At 41.5% G+C, this 24,261-nt stretch overlaps 1 protein-coding gene across 8 annotated transcripts in view; it reads left to right on the top strand.

Annotated features, from left to right (window-relative positions):
* The window catches only part of dus2 (dihydrouridine synthase 2), a 151,139-nt gene that overhangs the window by 37,813 nt on the left and 89,065 nt on the right, over positions 1 to 24,261 (top strand). For all 8 annotated transcript variants that reach the window (XM_063066820.1, XM_063066823.1, XM_063066825.1 and 5 more), the window contains 3 exons: positions 1,566 to 1,609; positions 3,478 to 3,538; positions 12,502 to 12,549. In XM_063066820.1, coding sequence (XP_062922890.1) covers positions 1,566 to 1,609; positions 3,478 to 3,538; positions 12,502 to 12,549 — 153 coding nt within the window. The remainder of the gene's footprint in view (positions 1 to 1,565; positions 1,610 to 3,477; positions 3,539 to 12,501; positions 12,550 to 24,261) is intronic.

Raw genomic sequence — 24,261 nt, 5'->3', positions numbered from 1 at the left:
GAATGGCGAGCTGCAGTCAATAAAGATATTCCTGATATATGCATCTTTACTGTTTGTTTTTTAATGTAGAATGCCTTATGGAGGAAACAATATTTATTTTTTTTAGTAAAAAGACGACCCTGATCTTATTGCACAGCCAATTTAGGTGTGCAGACCTGCTTACACTCAGTGACCACTTCATTGGCTTCAGGTGTAGAACCCAATGCGTTCTTCTGCTGCTGTAGCCCATCCACTTCAAGATTCAAGGTGTTGTGCATTCAGAGGTGCTGTTCTGCACATTGCTGTTGTATTGTATTGCTATTTGAGTTACTGTCACTTCCCTGTCAACTTGAACCAGTCAAACTAATTAGCTCTGACCTCTCATTAACAAGGCATTTTCACCAACAGATCTACCACTCACTGGATTTTTTTTTGTTTTTCACACCAATTTCTGTAAACTCTAGTGATTATTGAGCATAAAAATCCCAGGAGATCAGCATTGTTTGAGATACGCAAACCACTACATCAGACACCAACAGTCGTCCTATGGTCAAAGTCACTTAGATTATATTTCTTCCCCATTCTGATGTTTGGTCTGAACAACAACTGATCCTGTTGACTATGTCTCCATGGTTTTATACATTCAGTTGCTGCCATATAATTGGCTGGTGTACATCATGAAGTGGCCACAAAATGTATATTTTGTTTATTCTGTTGTATCCTATGACCTTGATGTCTATTTAGTATCCTTTTTGGAGGTATAGTTACTGTATAATTGAGGAAATTTAGCTGCTAACTTTTGTGTGGAAAGCTTGCAGAAATAGTAATCTGCTGGTAACTTCTTTAGATATAGGTAAAGAGAGAAGCATTGGTCACCTATAAACATCATGCTGTAGAATATTTTTGTTTAATGGCAAGAGTACTTTTTGGAAGTCTCTGCTGCTCAAAAGCATATTGGTTTTAAATGCTTAAATAGGATGTGTCCTATTGTGAGTAATTAATCAAATGAATTCTGCAAAATTTATTATCAGTTTAGATTAGATTAGATTAGATTCAACTTTATTGTCATTGTGCCGAGTACAGATACAAAGCCAATGAAATGCAGTTAGCATCTGTGCAGAAATGCAAACAATAACGTTATTTACAAAATAACTGCAAATATAAGGTAAGTGCTACAGCACACAAATATGAAAGTACTGAGACAGTACAATATGGGTGCAATACTGCTTAGCACTGTGATGTGAGGTTCAGCAGGGTCACAGCCTCAGGGAAGAAGCTCTTCCTGTGCCTGCTGGTGCGGGAGCGGAGGCTCCTGTAGCGCCTACTGGATGGGAGGAGAGTGAAAAGTCCATGGTTTGGGTGAGATGCATCTTTAATAATGCTTTTCGCCCTGCCTAGGCAGCGTTTATGGTAGATGTTCTCAATGGTGGGCTTACAACTTAGAAACGGTATTTCTAAAAATATGATGGCATCATGGTCAATGGCTGTCTCTTTTTGCAAAGTTGGGACATTTATATAAAAGCTCATTGATGTCTCTAAAGCTTTCAAATATATTTGCAATTATATTTTCAATTTTTGTATTGCAGGGGACAGCTGATGCTCAGAGAGCACTGACAGTTGCACAGCTTGTGTAAGTCTTGAAGCCACCAGTACTTAATGATCTTGCTCTAAGAAGGTTTTTAGAAAACAGTTGCATGATCGTGGGCATGGAAGAATTAAACTATGAGGGCTGGAAAGATTAGTGTAATAAATCAGAAATGTAACATGTAATTGGTGAAGAGGGTAATACTATTTTTGGTAACTACAAATGGTCCTGTTTCCTCATGAATATTTTGATGAAGCGGTTAATTTTTAATGCATTTCAATGACTTCAGAATAAAATTAAATGGAGTCAAAGCTGCAGAAGTAAAGAAGTAAACTCCTACATATATTGATATTCTTACCATTGTTGTAAATTTTATGTATCATACAAAGCAATAAGAAAGAGCAGATGGAGGAACTCAGTTGGTCAGTCATTGTCTGTGGAGGATCTTTTGGGTTGGTATCCTGTATCAGAACTGAAAGTGTAGAGGGAAGATAGCCAGCGTAAAGAAGAAAAGCAAGGGGCTGGCAGGTGATTGGTGGAACTAAGTGAAGAGAAAAATGATTGGCCCATGGAGTCCAAAGCAGAAGGTGACAGGGAGCCAGATAAGGGAAAGATGCTGGGCAGGTGGAATCAATGAGTTGGGGGGGCGGGGGGGGGGGAAGAAGGGTGCAGAAGTAGAGACTCAGTAAGTATCGTGAGTTGGTGATAGGCAGGTAGAAGCAGGTGAGGTACGGGAACTAGGCGAGATAGGTGTATCAAAAAGAGGAAGAAAGGAACTGGAAATATGGTCTATCTGAAACTGGAAAATTCAATTTTGTAGAGTACCAAGATGAAATATGAGATGTTGTTCATCTAATTTGTGTTTGGTGTCACCTTGATGGTTCAGAGACCCATGGCCAGACAGGTTGGTGTGAGGATGTGAAGGGGAGTTGAATGGCATGAAATCAGGTGGTCAGGATGTTTATTGCAGACAAAGAATGAGTATTCAACAAAATAGCCACCCTGGTCTACATTTGGACTCATCAGTATAGGGAAGGACATAGGAGATCACAACCAGAAAACATCCTTTTAAGGTGAATGCAGGGAAGTTTAAGGGAGATGTCAGAGGTATAGTTTTTTTTTAAACAGAGAACGGTAAATGCCTAGAATTCACTTTCAGGGTGGTTGTAGAGGCTGATACATTAGGGACAGATAAAAGGCTCCTAGATAGGCACATGAATGAAAGAAAAATGGTGGTTTATTGGCTTTGTAACAGCGAATGCAGTGGAGGATGTGTATGTGAATCTTTGCCTGACCTAGAAGAGGCTGTTTAGATTCCTAGATGGTGGTGATGAGATGTAGGGACAAGTATTGCACATCTTAGTTGCAGCAGAGAGTGTCAAGGCACTGGAAGGGGTCTGTGATTGAGGATGAACAAACCAGGGCGTTGGGGTGAGTTTGGTCCCAAAGAAAGTAATGGGGAGGGGTAGACAATGAAGGATAATGGGAGACAGTGGGTTTATAGTTAATGTAAGTAGGATCAATGCATTTGCCAATATAACGGTGAATGAGTTTGTGGTATGTGTATTTTACAAATCTTCTGAGCAACATCTTGGGTTAAATATCTTACGTGCTCTCAAAATTTCCAAGGTTAAAAAAATACATATTTCAATATAATACCTGTTGTAGGAAATAGCCTTATGGTAAATCAATATATCCTTTTCCTCATAATTTGCAATCCATTGGTGAACTGCTGGCCTTGTAACAGAATTCTTATGTCTAGTGTGCACTTAATCGCATGTTAATCATTGCACATTGCAATCACAAGTAATCAAAAATTGTTAGGAACATAAAAATAATGAAATTACAAAATTTGTCAGAGTATTTTGCACAGATTTTCATTTTTGTAAATGTGTTTTTAACCTTCCATACAGGGAAAATGATGTAGCTGGTATTGATGTAAATATGGGCTGTCCTAAAGAGTATTCAACCAAGGTAATTAGCCTTTTACTTTCATCCATTATAATTAATATTTTTCTGTGATTTAAAAAAAACTCTTGTATGTAATGGAATATATGAATCTGAGTTTGTACCCTAGATGCTGAAACAATTTTCATAACAAATTGAGTATGTGTTCCTTTTTTTAAAATTGTTTGTCAATTTAATTTTCTACAAGAAACCAAGGTGGCAGCATTAGCTACAAATTATACCTACTTCACTGCTAATGAGAATAATTTTGGGTGTATTCCAGGTTATTTTCATAGATTGGTCTGCAGCTCAGGTGTGTTTGCTGGATCACGCCCTTCATTTCTCTAGTTGTCAGAAACTTCTTAAGTTTTCAGAAAGCTATCTTAAGAGTGAAAACACAATTCCACTTGAGGTTAGAGATGGAATCAGTTGCACACATTCTGGCAGGGTTTGAAGGCCATTACTTCCTGCAAAGCAAAACTTAACGTTATGAATGGCCGTGATGCTTCACTCCCAAATGAGCTTAACACCTTTTATTCACGCTTTGGAAGGGAGAATAAAACTACATCTATGCAAATCCCTGCAGCATCCTGTGACCCTGTGATCTCTGTCTTGGAGACTGACATCAAAATATCTTTCAAGAGGGTGAACCCTCGCAAGTCATCAGGCCCTGATGGTCTATCTCTCAACTGCTGCAGTCAGAGGTTCCCACCTCCTTCAAAAGGATGACAATCATACCAGTGCCCAAGGAGTGCAGGATGAGCTGCCTCAACAACTATTGCTCATTGGCACTGTGATGAAGCGCTTTGAGAGATTGGTCATGGCTAGAATCAACTCCTGTCTAAGTGAGGACCTGGACCCATTGCAATTTGCTTATTGCATCCGGTGTAGATCTAGGCAATTTTTTTAGATTATGAGGACACTCAGTCCTCGTTTATTGTCATTTAGAAATACATATATTAAAAAAATGATACAATGTTCCTCCAGAATTATATCACAAAAAACACAAGACAAACCAAGACTAAAACTGACAAAACCACATAATTATAACATATAGTTACAACAGTGCAAAGCAATACCGTAATTTGATAAAGAGCAGACCATGGGCACGGTAAAAAAAAGTCTCAAAGTTCCGATAGCCTCATCATCTCACGCAGACGGTAGAAGGGAGAAACTCTCCCTGCCATGAACCTCCAAGTGCCACAAACTTGCCGATGCTGCACCATTGGAAGCACTGGACCGCAGCGGACTCTGAGTCCGTCCGAAAACTTTGAGCCTCCGACCAGCCCTCCGACACCGAGCACTGAGCACCATCCTCTGCCGAGCGCTTCAACACCTCCCCGGCCGCCGAGCAGCAAGCAGAGCCGAGGACTCAGGGCCTTCCCCTCCGGAGATTCTGGATCACACAGTAGCAACAGCAGCGAAGCAGGCATTTCAAAAGTTTCACCAGATGTTCCTCCGTGCTCTCACGTCTGTCCCCATCAAATCAGGATTGTGCACGGCACCCTACTTAGATGGATAGATAGACACACTTTATTGATCCCGAGGGAAATTGAGTTTCGTTACAGCTGCACCAACCAAGAACAGAGTACAAACATAGCAATACAAAACCACAAACAATCAAATAATATGTAAACCATGCCAGACGAAAATAAGTCCAGGACCAGCCCATTGGCCCAGCGTGTCCAACCCTCCAAGGGAGGAGCTGCAAAGTATGATGGCCACAGGCAGGAATGACTTCCCATGATGCTCAGTGCTACATCCCAGTGGAATGAGTCTCTGGCTGAATGTACTCCTGTGCCCAATGGTGTAAATGATGTTACACGCCAACGTCGGGTTGGCAAATTACTTGACAAATAACACATATCACCATCGGAGGGGCTGCTGCGAGCTGTGTCGCGCTGCCATCTCTCCTCCTGCCTATTTCACTGGCTGTCCACGTGGCCTTGAATCACCTGGACAATAGTAATACTTACAGTATGTCTGACTGCTGTTTAATGACTACAGCTCAGTGTTCAACACAATCATACCCTCAGTTTTAATCAAAAAAACTCCAAAACCTGAGCCTCTGTACCTTCTTCTGCAATTGGATCCTTGACTTACTCACCGGGAGACCATAACATATACTTCTCACTGACTGTCAACACTGGCACACCTCAAGGATGCATGCTTAACCTACTGCTCTACTCTCTCTACATCCACAACCGTGTGGCTAGGCACAGTTCAAGTGGCATCTAAAATTGCCAACACCACCTCTGTTGTTGCCAGAATTTCAGATGGTGATGAAGAGGCAATCAAAGTGAGATCAGCTAGTTGAGTGGGTTGTAGCAACAACTTTGCACTTAACGTCACTAAGACCAAGGAATTGATTGTGGGCGTCAGGAAGGGTAAGTTGAGGGAACATACACCAGTCCTCATAGAGGGATTGGAAGTGGAAAAGATGAGCAGTTTTAGCTTCATGGGTGTCAACATCTCCTGAGGATCTATCCTGGGTCCAACATATTGATACAATTACAAAGAACGCAGAACAGCAGCTATAATTCATTAATGTCAGCAAAGACGGTCACAAATTTTCACAGATGTACCATGGAGAGCATCCTAACTGATTGTATCACCATCTGGTATGGAGGAGCCACTGCACAGGATTGAAACAAGCTGCAGAAAATTGTAAACTCAGGCAGCTCCATTGTGGACACTAACCTCCCCAGCATCCAAGACACCTTTAACAGGTGATGCCTCAAAAAGGCTGCATCTATCATTTAGGACCAGCATCACCTAGGACAGGCCCTCTTCTCATTGCTACCATCAAGGAGGTGGTACAAGAGCCTGAAGACACACACTCAACATTTCAGGAACAGTTTCTTCCCCTCCATCAAATTTCTGAATGGACAAAAACAACCATGAATACTTCCTCAATATTTTCCCTCTCTTTTAGCGCTACTTATTTCAATTATTTTTATATATACTTTTTATTGTAATTTATAGTTTTTTACTGCTGCCACAAAGCAACAAATTTCACGACATATGTCATGATATTAAATCTGATTCTAAATCTAATTCTAACTTCAGGGTGAGCTGATAAAATTGAAGGTACATCAAAATAAATGTCCAAACAATGTTTTATAATCCTGGCCAATCAAATACTTGTCAGATTGTTGTGACAGATCCATCTTACTTAGTTGCCTCCAATAGAGTCATTTTTGGTAGGTAGCTTGGTAATTAATGTTGTTGGAAGCACCAGGTCCCCTCTGTGTGATCAATAGCTGTGTATTTTTCCACTGTAATGGCAAAAAAACATGATCTTACGCACTGGTCAGAATCTTTATATATCTTTTCTCTTGACATTTCAGTAATGACCTCCTCTCCTCTAGGTTCATCTTTCAGAAGAGGAAATGAAATGTTTAGGGTGCAAATGTACAGCTTTGAATTAGTGACAAGTGTTGTCCTCAAAAACTGTTTGGCTGATTAATATTGTTCAGGGGAACAAGTCTGCCTTTCATAACCAATCTGGCCTATGAACGATTCTTGATCCAGCCAGTGGGGTTGGTTCTTAAATGCCCACAGTTATACCATTACTGCTATGTTTAAATAGAGAATGTATAAAGCTAGACAGACCACATGCCAATTACAAAGGTGCTAAATTAAGACATGAAAAATTTGCTCCTAGCCTAGATAACTGTCCAAAATTCTCCTCTCAGACATCTGGGGGAAATTATCTGAATTGGGAGAGTTGTCCAACAGCTTGACATAGTTGTACTAATGGAATCATACATGATAGAAAATGTCCATCACAATCCTTTAATATGTCTTATCCCATCAGTGTAACAGATTCACCAGAAGTGATGGCCCAATAGTATACTGGAAGGAGGAAGTATTGCTTGGAGTCATCAACATTGACTCCAGATCTAGTGATCTCTCCTGATGTCATGTCAACATGGAAAAAGAACCCTCCTCCTGATTGCCAGCTCTCATTGTCCCTCAGCTGATGAATCAATAAATACTGGCCTTGAGATGCATGAGATACAAAAATGACTATTTCAAAGGGGAGGACAGGTAATTAAATCTAGGTGCGTTCAATGTTCCATCGCTACTCCCATTTACAATGTGATTAGAATAAAAAATCAGTTCTAAAAAATTAAAAATATGCAATTAGACAATTATAAATTTGAAGTAAGCTTAAAGACTAAGTTGATTGAAAGTGATTGTAAATACACATTGTTTTTGATAATTATAATTTTAATATAATTTATTCAGTGCTAATAAGGCTTCATTATTATTCTGTTGTAAATCATTATAAATCACATTCACTACTTTAATTCTACTCTCTATAATTCAAGTATTGTACAATTTTATATTTTACACCCGTATTCCTTGGATTATAAATGATTATATACTGCGATTGGAGGTCACTTATTCTGTTATTATGTTGCTTTTTGCAAGTGTAAGTCAGGGTAAATAAAAGGCCATTGTACCAGAAAAATGCGTATTACATTAATCCAACAAAAATTTTAGTATTGACGCATTTGCTTGCAGTCTTTCTGCATTTTTCTTTGCAAAATGTTGTGAATATTGGTGCTTTTGGTAGCAAATATAATTTTCTTAAAAGTTTACATTCCATCCTGATCCCTTCAGTAAGGTTAGAGATTTACCAATTGATTTGTTATATTGGGTCAAGTGTATTAACTGACAATCAAAAGTCCAAGTAAACTTGAACTTTAGGTTTGAGTGAAGTAATTCAAACACTTCTGCTACAATGGTTACCACTGTATAAAATCAGGATTGTTTTAATAACGACTCAGACTGAAGAAAACACGTGTACTGTTAATTGTAGTTACATCTTTGCAGACTTTCTGAAGACCTTCAGAAAGAGATTCTGCATATCAACCAGCCCATCAGGTTGTAGTAGTCAGACTGAAATGTGTTATTAGTATGTCTGAAACCCACTGAGGCAATAGTACCAAAGCTAAATAATAATTAACAGTTTTTGTGCACAGTAGTAAAAAATGAGGGAAAAGAGAAAATGTTATACTACAGTGACTTTAGTATAACCTTTAATCAAGAACAGTGAATTAGCAAAGTCTGAGCTTTACACAGTATTTAGAACTATCTCCTTGTTATACTGCTCGAAGTTTCTGTTTCACTGCAATGATTCTTGCTGAGTTTGGTTCAGTAACCTTCTGAATTTCTTTAATCTTCTGCACTGGATTATCCACTAATAATCTGTGAATCTAGATGACAACTTCACTCTGTTTTGACTGTACAGAAAAATATCAGTGACTTGAATGTCCCGCTGGAGAACTTGGTTTGAAGCTTCAATTTGTTTAAGATGGTATCTCAGCAGATTCAGCTGATTGTGTAACACTAGGAAATTTGAAGAGGAACTGATTCACACACAAAATCACATTTGTAGTTTTTGCAATTCTTTAATGCTACTCAAGATTCAATGAGTCGGATTCAGGTCCTAACCCAGGTTAAAATTTCTGCCAGTTGTACTGTTCAGGAAGGGTCTGAAGTTGTTCTCTTTTACTTAAAAGGCAGGTGCTAGTGGATACGTTTTAAAGATTTTCGAGATCAATAATTATCAATAATTTACTCTGCAATTGGTTAGTATACGTCTATTTATTTATTTATTTGTTGATTGATTGCAACTTGTGATGGCTTGTGTGTCTCGCACTGTACTGCTGCTACTGGACAGCAGAGTTCACGATGTACAAACGTACATTTGCAAGAATAAGTTTGTGAGACCTTGGCAGTTACCTGGCTTTCTGCATTAATTACTGATGAAATGTGGTCTGATCTTCATCTAAGTCACAATAATAGACAAACACAATCTGCCTAAACTAATAACACATAAACAATTGTACTTCTTGTCAATGCTGAGTACATCATTTGAACAATTTGTGAACCTCTGGGGTAATGCCTTCCACAAAAGCTCTTTGGAGTCAGGTGTGCCAATCAATGAGATGAGATTGGAGTTGTGGGCTGTAGAGGTGCTCTGCCCTTTAAGAAATACAAAGTCAGGTTACTGACAGAGTAAGGAAGATCTGTTTGTGTGCACCTTGCCTCAGTCCTCAATCAGAGGACCGTAGAAGAAGAATTGAAGAAATTCATGAAGCCGGAAAAGGCTACAAAAGCATTTCTAAAGACCTGAGTGTTCATCAGTCCATAGTAAGAGAAATTGTCTTCAAATGGAGGAAATTTAGTACTGTTGCTACTCTCCCTTGGAGTGATCACATCAAGAACACAAGGTGCAATGCTGAAGCAGGTGAAAAAGAACCCAAGGGTAACAGCAAAGACCTGCAGAAATCTCTAGAACTTGTTCAGGTCTCTGTTCGTGTGTCCACTATAAGAAAAGCTCTGAACAAGAATGATGTTCACGGATAAACCCACTGCTCTCCAAAAAAAAGCATCGCTGCACGTCTCAAGTTTGCAAAAGACCACCTGGATATTCCACAGTGCTTCTGGGACGACGTTCTGTGGACAGATGAAACAGAAGTTGAACTTTTTGGCAGAAATGTGCACCACTATCATTGGAGGAAAAAGGACACTGTGAAGCATGGTGGAAGGAGCATCATGGTTTGGGGCTGCTGTGCTACCTCAGGGCCTGGACAGCTTGCAGTCATTGAGGGAACAATGAATTCAAAGTTGTATCAAAACATTTTACAGGAGAATGTCAGGGTAGTAGTCCACCACCTGGAGCTTAATAGAAGTTGGATGTTGCAACAAGACAATAATCTGAAACACAAGTACATTAACAACAGAATGGCTTAAAAAGAAGAAAATTCATGTTTTGGAATGGCCAAGTCAGAGTCTAGACCTTAATCCAATTAAGACGCTGTGGCATGACCCGAAGAGAGCTGTTCATGTAAAGTATCCCTGAAATATTGATGAACTGAAACAGTTTTGGATGGAGGAATGGTCTAAAATATCCTCCCTGCTCTTGTGCAAGTCTGATCAGCAGCTACAGGAAATGTTTGGCGGAGGTTATTGCTGCTAAAGGAGATTTTATCAGTTATTAAATACAAGGGCTCCCATGTTTTTTTTCAGCCTGGACTGTGAATGATTAAACAATGTGTTCAATAAAGTCATGGAAAGTACTATTGTTTGTGTATTATTAGTTTAGGCAGATTGTGTTTGTCTATAATTATGACTTGGATGAAGATCAGACCAGGTCATTTTATGAGTAATTAATGCGGAAAACCAGGTAATTGCAAAGGGTTCACAAGCTTTTTCTTGTAACTGTATGTCTGTGATAATAAACATGATTCTGCTAGGGGAGCTCAGGAGGGTTGAGTTGCATCTGTTGGGGGGAAAGGAATTGTCAGTGTTTTGGGTTGAAGCCTTGAATCAGATCTGGTCTCCACAATTAAAACATAGATTGATTGTGTGTTTTCATTTTCGTGTCTGTGGAGCCTTGCTGTGTGTGATTGCTTTTACATCTTTACAATGTATATGCTTCAGAATTACTCCATGAAAGGATGTGGTGGTGCTACGTAGGAGCAGGAGTAGGCCACTCAGCCCTTGAAGCCTAGCCCATCTGATCTGTCACTGGCCCCATCTCTCCCTTTGTGCCAGTTCCCAGAGCCGTTAGGATCCTGGTACTTCAACATGTATCCATGTCCTCTTTAAATACCTACAATAATCTGTGTACCACAACCTTGTGGGATTGAGAGATGCAGAGATTCACCAGCCTCTACAATGAGAGATTCCGACTCAGCTGAGGCTTCCTCACTCAGAGGGTAGTGTGAATGTGGAACAAGCTGCCAGAGGTAGTGGTAGATCCAAGTTCGATGGTAACATTTAAGAGAAGATTGGATAGATACATAGATGGGAGGGATATGGTCTGTGTGCAGTAGATGGAACTAGGTTGGCATTGACTAGATAAGCAGAAGGACATGTTTCTGTACTGTAGTACTCTGTGACTTTATGGAGGACTTCAGAATACAATTTGAAATCAATTCAATGATACATTATCAGTAATCTTGAACAATGATATTGAAAGATAGAGATCTTGGTGATCCTATCTCTAAAGCTGATTCTTTGGTGGCATGCCCGTTTTTAATCAAACTAATAGAGTTTACAACCATTAAGTCCCTTAAGGAATACATTTTTGATGAAGAGCATATCAAAACATTGTATTCTACATTGCTGCCTATTAAGAATTGAGCTGGTTGATGAAAAATTTGGTATTGACAACCAAATGAATTTTAGCAGAACTTTAAACTTTGATATAACCAGTATAATGCTAAGTGCACGTTGAATGCAACTTCACGATAGAGCTGAGTGTAAAAATTCTGACCCTCAATTCGTCACCTTTAGCCCAAACCCCCTGCTCCAAGCCCTACCTTATGTGTACTTCTCAGGATGATTGAGAAGTCGGCTCATTTATATTACGCAGCTAATGCAGACAGAATAAGTGACTACTGAACATCATAATCTTGATCTGTGTTGTGCAGAATTGTGGCTGAATTGCTGGTGAACCCTACATATCACTGTGGTAGGAGCATAAAATCAGATTTGACCTGCTCTTTTGCTGAGCTCCTGATTTCCCTGGTAAGGTATTGAGCATATCCAGTTTCTGGCCACACACTGGTTGAATGGTAAGGGTTTATCATCAGGCTTCTGTTATCGACGGCACACCTTCCTAGCTGGAGGAACAGTTTGTGTATAATGGCATAACTAAGAAAATGGAGCAATGGTGCAGGAGAGAATGAATTGGAGTTTTCAGTCTTCATAATCTGATTCTCAAAACTCAAGCACTCTCTCTGTTTTATGGCCATTTCCTGGAACACAAACTACTTCTTTAGAATAACACACAGAAAATGCTGGAAGAACATCAATGGAGTGGAATGCTTCTTTAGAAGGTCATGCTGGGGCACCTAGACTTTATGGTTTGAAATAAGAATATTACTATGCTTTGCTTATGATATGATGCAGTTTTTTTAATTGAACATCAACTAATCTTCTTGTCTTACTTTGTATTTATTCAGGGTGGCATGGGAGTGGCACTGTTATCCAATCCAGACAAAATTGAAGCTGTAAGTAGATGCAATGAATTATCCACAAATTGCTTACTGTTGATCTGGAAACAAATACTGAAATGATTTAATAAATACTATTATAGTTTAGCGAGGAAATCTATGCCTTGAAATTGGACCATGTTGACTGTGCTATTTTGTAGCAAGTGGTACATTATCTGTGAAAAGTCAATGCTACAGCAGAATTGGGACTTGGTATTGTATGAAGTGGACAACAAGGTCCTTCAAGCGCCACTTATAATACTGCAAAGAAAGGTGTCGATATGTGCTGTGGCATCTAGTTCTTTTCAGTTGTATGTGCATACCTGTGCAGGGAAGGTTTGTTCAGAGACAAGTAGGCCAACACAAAACTGGCCAATCCTACTTCAGGGTTAATTTAAAAAAGAAATTCAAAAATAAAATATAACAGTTATTGGAAATCTTACGTATTGAGCTGTATTAAAAACCTCCAGCACCCAGGGCATGCACTTTTCTCACTGTTACCATCAGGTAGGAGATACAGAAGCCTAAAGGCACACACTGAGCAATTCAGGAACAGCTTCTTCCCCTCTGCCATCCGATTCCTAAGTGGACTTTGAAGCTTTGGATACTACCTCACTTTTTTAGTATACAGTATTTCTGTTTTTGCACATTTTTGAATAATTATTCAATATACATAATTGATTTACTTTATTTATTATTACGTTTTATTTTAATTATTATTATTTTTTCTGTCTCTGCTAGATTACGTATTTCATTGAACTGCTGCTGTAAGTTAACAAATTTCACATCACTCGCCGGTGATAATAAACCTGATTCTGTAAGGTTTCACCGTTAATGTAATGGCCTCTCTGTAATGTTTCACTGCTAATGTAATGGTTTCTCTGCAGCAGCAATGTTTGGGTTATGACTAGAGATAACGGGGGGTTGGAATGTGTGCCATCCAATGAGAGGCATGTTGGTTCTTTCTTGTGGGTCTGAGGGAAGGGATTCGCGATCTTTCATCGGCGAGAGATGAAGAGAGAAGACGCGAGTGGGGAGAGTTGGTAGACCGCCAGGCGGAGTGGACTTGGAACGAGGGGCCGAGGGTCGGTGACGCTTGGAGGAGGTTGAGGGGAACAAATGGATGGAACAGTGAGCTCCAACGTTGCACATTAGACTGTTTCATGAGAATGGGCCCTATTCCTTTTTTGCTTCTTTACAAACCACATAGTCAAATTAAGAATTATAAAGCTCAATCATTTAATTGCATATTGTGTATTGTTTGTTATTTCGTGGTACTGATTTGTAACGGGGAACACATCATGCAGCATCCACCCAAACAAGATTTCTCAAGTTTGGCTGGGCCGGAGGCTGTCTTCCCCTAGATTAAGCTGCTAGCCAAACCTGAAAAAATCACTTAAACAAACATAGAAAATCTTGGCAAGATCAGAATCTGGTTTATTATCATAAGTTGTGAAATTTGTTGTCTTACAGCAGCAGTATAAGCAGAAAGAAATTAAATTGCTGTAAATTGCAGAATAAGTCATGCAAAGAAAGGGATAATGAAGTAGGGTCCATGGGTTCATGGACGGCTCAGAAATCTGTTGGCAAAGGGGATAAACTGTTTCTAAATCTCTGAAGGTGGATCTTCGAGCTCTTGTACTTACTCCCTGATGGCAGTAATGAGAAGGGAGCTTGCTGTAGTTCGTGAGAGTCCTCAGTGATGGAATCTGCCTTCTTGAAGCACAGCCTCCTAAAGGTGTTCCCGAGGGTGAGGAGGGTTGTACCTGTGATCGAGCTGGCTGAGTTTACAACCCTCTGCCTACTCTTGCGATCCTGTGATTTGGAACCCTCGTACCAGGCTGGTGCAACCAGCCAAAATGCTGTCCACCATACATCTATAGACATTTGCAAAGAGTCTTTGGTGACATACCAAAGCTCTTCAAACTCCTAAGAAGTAGAGTTGTTGGCCTGCCTTCTTTGTACTTGTATCAATATGTTGGGCCCAAGATAGATACTCTGAGATTGTGATAACCAGAAGCTGCTCACCCTTTCCACCGCTGGCCTCTCAATGAAATCTAGTGTGTGTTCTGATTTCCCCTTCCTGAAGTCCACAATTAATTCCTTGTTCTTGCTGACATTGACTGTGAGGTTGTTGTTGTGACTCCATTCAACCAGCCATCCTCTCTCCTGCATGCTCCCTCGCTGCCATCTGAGATGCTGCCAACAACAGTGGTGTCACAAGCGAATTTAAAAATGGAGTCTGAGCTTTGCCTAGTCACACAGTCATAAGTGTAGAGAAATCGGAGCAATGGGTTAAGCACATGTCCTTCAGGTATGCCTGGTTTGACTGTTAACGAGGAGGAGATGTTATCACTGATCTGCTTTGACTGGTCTCGTGATAATGAAGTTGAGGGTCCAATTACAGAGCTGCAGGTTTTGAAGCTTTTGGTTTATACTGAGGGGATGATGCTGAATGTTGAATTATAATTGATAAACAGCAGCTCAATTTATGTTTTGCTATTGTCAGGTGCTCCAAAGCAGACCAGAGTGCCAGTGAGATTGCACCTGCTGTAGACTTGTTACCGTAGGTGAACTGCAGCAGGTCCAGGTCTGTGCTCAGGCAGGAGTTAATATTAGCCATAGCCAATCTCTCAAAGCACTTCATCACAGTAGATGAGAGTGCTACCAGGCAGTAGGCATTGAGGCAGCTTGGGCACTGGTATGCTTACTGCCCTTTTGAAGCAGGTGGGAAACCACAGGCAAGGGAAAATCTGCAGATGCTGGAAGTCCAAGCAACACACACAAAATGCTGGAGGCACTGAGTCTGACCCGGTGGTGCAGAAGGGTGGGACGGAGAAGAGGAGAGCTGTCGTCATTGGAGACTCTATAGTCAGGGGAGCAGACAGGAGATTTTGTGGACATGAGAAGGACACCCGCATGGTTTGTTGCCTCCTGGGTGCCAGGGTCCGGGATGTCTCTGACCGGGTGCACAACATCCTGGTACGAGAGGGAAAGCAACCAGAAGTCGTGACACATGTAGGAACCAACGACATAGGCAGGAAGAGGGATGAGGTCCTGAAGTGTGAGTTTCGGGAACTAGACAGAAGGCTGAAGAACAGGACCTCAAAGGTGGCGTTCTCAGGATTGCTGCCAGTGCTACGTGACAGTGATGGTAACAATTGGAGGAGATGGCAGTTGAATGCGTGGCTGAGGAGTTGGTGCAGGGAGCAGGGTTTTAGATTTTTGGATAATTGGGATCTCTTCTGGGGAAGGTGGGACCTGTACAGATTGGATGGGTTGCACCTGAAATCGAGGGGGAGCAATATCCTTGCAGGTAGGTTCGCTGGCATGGTACGGGAGGGTTTAAACTAATTTGCAATGGGGATGGGACCCGGACCGATAGAGCAGTGAAAGAAGTGCATGGAGTAGGCCGGCCAGATCTAATATACAGAGAGGCTTTGAGGAAAGAGAAGCAGAATAAATGGTGTAAAGGTAGTAAGGTAGAAGGGCTGAAATGTGTGTACCTCAATGCAAGAAGCATCAGGAACAAAGGTGATGAACGGAGAGCTTGGATACATACATGGAATTATGAGGTGGTGGCCTTTACAGAGACTTGGCTGGCACCAGGGCAGGAATGGATTCTCAATATTCCTGGATTTCAGTGCTTTAAAAGGGATAGAGAGTGCGGAAAAAGGGGAGGAGGGGTGGCATTACTGGTCAGGGATACTATTACAGCGGCAGAAAGGTTGGGTAATGTAGCAGGATCCTCTTTTGAGTCAGTATGGGTGGAAGTCAGGAACAGGAAAGGAGCAGTTACTTTATTAGGGGTATTCTATACGCCCCCTGGTAGCAGCAGAGATACAGAGGAGCAGATTGGGAAGCAGATTTTGGGAAGGTGCAAAAATAACAGGTTTGTTATCATGGATGACTTCAACTTCCCTAATATTGATTGGCACCTGATTAGTTCCAAGAGTTTAGATGGGACAGAGTTTGTTAAGTGTGTCCAGGACGGATTCCTGTCACAGTATGTGGACAGGCCGACTAGGGGGAATGCCATACTAGATCTAGTACTAGGTAATGAACTGGGTCAGGTCACAGATCTCTCAGTGGGTGAGCATCTGGGGGACAGTGACCACCGCTCCCTGGCCTTTAGCATTATCATGGAAAAGGATAGAATCAGAGAGGACAGGAAAATTTTTAATTGGGGAAGGGCAAATTTATGAGGCTATAAGGCTAGAGCTTGCGGTTGTGAATTGGGATGATGTTTTTGCAGAGAAATGTACTATGGACATGTGGTCGATGTTTAGAGATCTCTTGCAGGATGTTAGGGATAAATTTGTCCCAGTGAGGAAGATAAAGAATGGTAGGGTGAAGGAACCATGGGTGACAAGTGAGGTGGAAAATCTAGTCAGGCGGAAGAAGGCAGCATACATGAGGTTTAGGAAGCAAGGATCAGATGGGTCTATTGAAGAATATAGGAAAGCAAGAAAGGAGCTTAAGAAGGGGCTGAGAAGAGCAAGAAGGGGGCTTGAGAAGGCCTTGGCAAGTAGGGTAAAAGAAAACCCCAAGGCATTCTTCAATTATGTGAAGAAAAAAAGGATGACAGGAGTGAAGGTAGGACCGATTAGAGATAAAGGTGGGAAGATGTGCCTGGAGGCTGTGGAAGTGAGCGAGGTCTTCCATGAATACTTCTCTTCGGTATTCACCAATGGGAGGGAACTTGACGATGGTGAGGACAATATGAGTGAGGTTGATGTTCTGAAGCATGTTGATATTAAGGGAGAGGAGGTGTTGGAGTTGTTAAAATACATTAGGACGGCTAAGTCCCCGGGGCCTGACGGGATATTCCCCAGGCTGCTCCACGAGGCGAGGGAAGAGATTGCTGAGCCTCTGGCTAAGATCTTTATGTCCTTGTTGTCCACAGGAATGGTAGCGGAGGATTGGAGGGAGGCGAATGTTGTCCCCTTGTTCAAAAAAGATAGTAGGGATAGTCCAGGTAATTATAGACCAGTGAGCCTTACGTCTGTGCTGGGAAAGCTGTTGGAAAAGATTCTTAGAGATAGGATTTCTGGGCATTTAGAGAATCATGGTCTGATCAGGGACAGTCAGCATGGCTTTGTGAAGATCGTGTCTAACAAGCCTGATAGAGTTCTCTGAGGAGGTGACCAGGCATATAGATGAGGGTAGTGCAGTGGATGTGATCTACATGGACTTTAGTAAGGCATTTGACAGGGTTCCACACAGTAGGCTTATTCAGAAAGTGAGAAGGCATGGGATCCAGGGAAGTTTGGCCAGGTGGATTCAGAATTGGCTTGCCTGCAGAAGGCAGAGGGTCGTGGTGGAGGGAGTACATTCAGATTGGAGGATTGTGACTAGTGGTGTCCCACAAGGATCTGTTCTGGGACCTCTACTTTTCGTGATTTTTATTAACGACCTGGATGTGGGGGTAGAAGGGTGGGTTGGCAAGTTTGCAGATGACACAAAGGTTGGTGGTGTTGTAGATAGTGTAGAAGATTGTTGAAGATTGCAGAGAGACATTGATAGGATGCAGAAGTGGGCTGAGAAGTGGCAGATGGAGTTCAACCCGGAGAAGTGTGAGGTGGTACACTTTGGAAGGACAAACTCCAAGGCAGAGTACAAAGTAAATGGCAGGATACTTGGTAGTGTGGAGGAGCAGAGGGATCTGGGGTTACATGTCCGCAGATCCCCGAAAGTTGCCTCACAGGTGGATAGGGTAGTTAAGAAAGCTTATGGGGTGTTAGCTTTCATAAGTCGAGGGACAGAGTTTAAGAGTCGCGATGTAATGATGCAGCTCTATAAAAATCTGGTTTGGCCACACTTGGAGTACTGTGTCCCGTTCTGGTTGCCTCACTATAGGAAGGATGTGGAAGCATTGGAAAGGGTACAGAGGAGATTTACCAGGATCCTGGTTTAGAGAGTATGCATTATGATCAGAGATTAAGGGAGCTAGGGCTTTACTCTTTGGAGAGAAGGAGGATGAGAGGAGACATGATAGAGGTGTACAGATAATAAGAGGAATAGATAGAGTGGATAGCCAGCGCCTCTTCCCCAGGGCACCACTGCTCAATACAAGAGGACATGGCTTTGAGGTAAGGGGTGGGAAGTTCCAGGGGGATATTAGAGGAAGGTTTTTTGCTCAGACAGTGGTTGGTGCGTGGAATGCAGTGGCTGAGTCAGTGGTGGAGGCAGACACACTAGTGAAGTCTAAGAGACTACTAGATAGTTACATGGAGGAATTTAAGGTGGGGGGTAATATGAGAGGCAGGGTTTGAGGGTCAGTACAACACTGTGGGCTGAAGGGCCTGTACTATTCTATGTTCTGTGTATGTAACTCAGCAGACCAGGCTGCATCTATGGAAAAAATGTACATCAGTCAGTGTTTCGGGCCGAAACCCTTCAGCAGGGCTGGAGAGAAAAAGATGAGGAGCAGATTTAAAAGATGGGGGGGGAGAGAGAGAAACACAAGGTGGTAAGTGAACTTGGGAGGTTGATTGGTGAAAGAGATACAGGACTGGAGAAGGGGGAGTCTGATAGGAGAGGACAGAATGCTGTGGAAGTAAGAAAAGTGGGGAGGAGCACCAGAGGAAGGCGATGGGCGAGCAAGGAGATAAAGTGAGAGGGAAAGGGGGATGAGGAATGGTGAGGGGGGGTGGGTTGGGGGGCATTACTGGAAGTTTGAGAAATTGATGTTCCAGGCATCAGGTTGGAGGCTACCCAAATGGAATATAAGGTGGTGGTCCTCCAACCTGAGTGTGGCCTCATCACGACAGTAGAGGACGCCATGGATTGAGATTTTGGAATGGAAAGTGGAATTCCCACAGGCTGCAACTCTGAGAGGTTGAAAATTCCAGGCAGTTGATCAACACATTTTCAATACTTGGCCAAGTACAGCGTCGGAGTTTGATGCCTCGTGTGTATTCACCCTCATGAAGGATGTTCTGTTGTTGGCCTCTAAGACAGAGATCACAGGGTCACCGGATGCTGTGGGGATTTGTACAATTGTAGTTTTATTCTCCCTTTCAAAGCGTGCATAAAAGCCGTCGAACTTATCAGGGGGATGAAACATCACTACCATTTATGCCATTAGGTTTTGCCTTACAGGAAATAATGCCATGCAAACCCTGCCGCAATCGTTGTACATTCGATTGCATCTCTGACTTCATACAGGATTTCATTTTTGCTCTCACAATGCCTTTCCATAGATTGTGCCAGGATTTCTTGTAGGATTGTGGATTACTGGTCTTGAACACCATAGATCTAGCCCCCAACGAACTGTGAATCTCTTAGTTCATCCAGGACTTTTGGCTTGGGAACACTCGGAATTTTCTTGAAGACACTTTCACCCATGCGGATTTTGATCAAGTTGGTGATGGCTGTGGCATTTTCATTCAGATCCAAGGATGAATCCCTGTATACAGTCTAGTTCTGTAAACTTGGAGGCCATGTCATTGGGTATATTTAAAGCAGAGGTTGATAGGTTTTTATTTAGTAAGAGTGTCAAGTTATGGGAAGAATACAGGAGAATGGGGTTGAGAGGAATACAAATTCAGCCTTGGTAGAATGGCAGAGCAGACTAGGTGGACTGAATGTATGTCTTATGATCTAAATGCTCTGTGGATCAGGCAGCATCTGCGGGGAGAGAAAAAGAGTTAATATTTTAGACTGGTGATCTTGACTATACAAGTTGATGGATAGTTAATTCAGTCTCCCCACAGATTCTGCTTGACTTGCTGAATATTTCCGATGTTATCACAGGAGTCCCACCCAGCCTGTGGAATCTGTCATTGAGAACCCGCATCTTATGGAGCTGTTAAGCGCTCATCATGTGATAGCTGTTTTACAGTGCTCCTCTTGTTCTCAGCGCCATCTGCAAGCTCACGAACCTCCACTATTGCACGAAAATGTCGAAAGTTCAAAGGCTGTTCTCCTCTTCTTCCCAATTTTCTATCGATAGACCTTCTGATCCCGAACTCCCTCCATCCATTGTCCCTCTTCCTGGCTTTTGATTCCTGACTTTTTCATCACTAGATTTTTGAGCATCTGTTCTCTCCTCTCCACCCACTGACCTCTGTTCCATTCTGCCTGAATGTATCTAAGGGAAAGCCTTTGAAAATGTCAGACCTTTACGGTGCCACCTTGAGCTTTGGGTGTGTCTGTATTTTGTGGTGGATACACTTGAACAAATAATCATTGGCTCAACAAGCACTGTTAATTCAGCCTTGTTTTATCAGTATCATTTGATTTCTGGGCAACTTTAACTACATTTTTAAAACCTTTCTGCCATTTTCTCCATTACTTATTTTAATAGTATTTTGGGTTTTATCATAAAAGTCTTAATGCAGAAAAGTGTGCAGATGTGGTCAAGAGGTTCAGTTGTTTGTCAGACCCAACAACAGAATTGGGAAGAAATGTGATTTAAGTGATTTTGACCATGGAATGATTGTTGGTGCCTGACAGGGTAGTTTGAGTATCTCAGAAACTGCATGATCTTCTGGGATCTGCATGCACAACGGTCTCTGGAGTTTACAGAGGATGGTGTTTTTTAAAAAAAACAACAAAAGATGTCCAATGTGGAGCAGTTCTGTGGGCGAAAATGCCTTGTTAATGAGAGAGGTTATAGTAGAATGGTTAGACTGGTTCAAGCTGACAGGAAGGTGACAGTAACTCAAGTAACCACGTTACAACAACGATATGCAGAGAGTACCTCCAAATGTGCAACACATTGAACCTGGAAGTGCCTGGGCAGCAGCAAAAGAAAACCACACAAGGTTCCTCTCCTGTAGCTAATAAAATGGCCACTGTGCTATTTGTGACATTACAAAGTAGCAGCTTTAGGTCCAATCCAATGTGGCAGTGCATTGTTGTTTTAATACCCACAGTTAAGTCACTGATTAATTCCTTGAAAGTATTTAATTATTGTGCAAGTGGATATAACACCTTGACAGAGTATATTGTGTTCAAGCTTGATTGTTATTTCAGGTTTCTTTTTAACTTCTAATGCTGAATTTCAACTAAGATATATGAAGCATCAAAAGAAAATATATTCTTGAGTAAAGAATATTGCCCTTTGCCTAGGGAGATTTAGTTACATTTGAGATTGTACTTGGTTATTGAAATTAAACATATAATTTTAAATAGAAACAGCAGCTGCAGAACACATTGGGGTACAATGAATTTTTCAGAAAGTACAATTGTTGCAAATCCTTTTTGTCACAAAAATAGTTAATTTCATTATCTTCTGAAAAGAATGAATACAAATTAGTATTATCCCTGCTAAAACGTATCTGTTATAATTCTAATCTGTGCCATTGAAGAACGATGGCTGGAGGCTAGTTTCCATTTTCACTCCTCCTTTATTGCCAACTTTGTCCCTTATTCACCCAGTGAACAAGTTTAGTTTCGTGCCTGCAAACTGCAAGAGATAACAGCTGTGTAAGCGGGCGACTGTAGGGTGAGGCATTAAAAGGAGCAGTAGTTCCCAAAGGAGGCAGTGGGGGCAGCTGAGAGATTACAGGTTAATTTAAGAAATGAATTACTTCAGCATTTTATCCCCAGTACCTCATAATTGATTACAATGATCACGTAATCACCTCATCTCTTGCTAACTCACCATTCTCTTTGCTGGAAGCGCATCATAGTTGTTGAATAGCAATGAGGCACCCTTCTGTATTTGGCATATCATGAAAAATCTGGACTGAAGAAATCGTGTTATTTCCAGGCCCGGCCTGCGTATTATCGCCATTCACTACTATAGGACAGTGTTAGTATGATTCCCATACTCTTAATTACGCAGTGACACAATTCCTGTGAATTAGGGTATGGAGTCAATGGGGTAAAGTTCAGAATCTGTCTTTTTGAATGTTCTTGACTGCATTTCTGTAGCCCATGACCCAACCAAGATTTTACTGTCCCACTTTATGTACCTTCAGGTAAAGAGTCTGAACGATGATGATGATGATGATGATGTCATAACTTTCTCCTTTATTGATCACAGCACTTGAGGTTGGACTTCAACAATAGGTGACTGTCTGTGCTCCTTAATCTATAACAAAAATGGCAGAAGCAGACCAAATGGAAAAAGAAATAGAGGCAGTGTAGTGTGGAATATCTGAAATATGGATTTATACCAGCACCAAGCAGTCAACAGCAGGCCCATGTGTCCATTGTGTGGAATGAAACAATGAAGCTGTCCTTGAACATTTAAGAGAATACACTTAGATAAAACAAACAAGAACTTGGCTTATTTTGTCGCTTTTTGAAAACCTTCAGAAACGGAAAGTACTTCAAAATATGTTTGCTAGTACTTCACAACAAAACAGTGATGGTCTTCAAATGCTTCAAACATTTCATTCCCCATTGCGAAACCTGGAAAACCTAATAATTGGAGAAGAACAGATTCTTCCAGCAATAAGGGAGGTTCTAAGATGATTTTGTATAAGTCACCAGAACAAATAATTAAAGCAATTCCGTGCAGTGACAACTCTGTTCGTAGATGAATAGATGAAATGTCTGAGAATGTGGAAGACACATTGTGCAACAGCAGAATTTACTCTGCAGCTGGATGAGTCAACTTTGCCAGGCAATGAAGCTTTGTTTTTCAGTTATGTTTGCTTCTTAAAAGATGAAAGCATAGCTCAAGAGTTGTTATTTGCAAGGGGACTAGAAACAGATATGAAGGGGGAAGTCAATATTTCGGTTTGTTAAGAAATTTTTCTAAGGAGAAGGGCATTCTGCTCACAAACGAGAAAATCTGCAGATGCTGGAAACCTAAGCACACACAGAATGCTGCAGGAACTCAGCAGGCCAGGCAGCATCTATGAAAAAAAAAGAGTACGGTCAACGTTTCGGTCTGAGACACTTCAGCAGGACTGGAGAAAAAAGATGAGTCAGAGTTAGAAGGTGGGGGGAGGGGAGATTCTGCTCACCAACATTCTTGGATGTGTAACAGATGGGGCACCATCAATGACAGGATGTCACTGTGTGCTTATTGCTTTCTTGAAAAAAGCTGTACCAAACATATTTACCATTCACTGTGTTCATAAGATCATAAGACATAGGAGCAGAATTAGGCCATTCAGCCCATCAAGTCTGCTGTGCCATTCCATCATGGCTGATCCCAGATCCCACTCAACACCATACACCTGCCTTCTCAACATATCCCTTGATACTCTGATGATCAGGGAACTATCTACTTCTGCCTTAAATGTACTCACGGACTTGGCCCCCACCACAGCCTGTGGCAGAGCATTCTACAGATTCACTACTCTCTGGCTAAAAAAAAAACTCTGCCTCCTTACTTCTGTTCTAAAAGTTCACCCCATAATTTTGAGGCTGTGCCCTCTGGTTCTGGATACCCCCATCATAGGAAACATCCTCTCCACACCCACCCTATCTAGTCTTTTCAACATTTGGTAGGTTTCAATGAGGTCCACCTGCATTTTTCTAAATTCCAGTGAGTACAGGCCCAAAACTGCATGCTCCTTATAGGTTAACCCCTTCATTCCCGGAATCATCCTCATGAACCTCCTCTGGACTCTCTCCAATGACAACATGTTCTTTTTGAGATATGGGGCTCAAGACCACTGACATACTGCAAGTGTGGCTTGACGAGTGCCAGTATTATCTCCTTGCTTTTATATTCTATTCCCCTTGAAATAAATGCCAATAAATTGCATTTGCCTTCTTTACCACGGACTCAACCTGTAAATTAAACCTTCTGGGAGTCCT

This window comes from Mobula hypostoma, chromosome 14 (assembly GCF_963921235.1).
Source record: "Mobula hypostoma chromosome 14, sMobHyp1.1, whole genome shotgun sequence".
Classification (NCBI taxonomy): Eukaryota; Metazoa; Chordata; class Chondrichthyes; order Myliobatiformes; family Myliobatidae; genus Mobula; species Mobula hypostoma.
The sequence above is the reverse complement of the archived record's forward strand: the minus strand, read 5'-3'. Positions and strand labels throughout refer to the sequence as shown.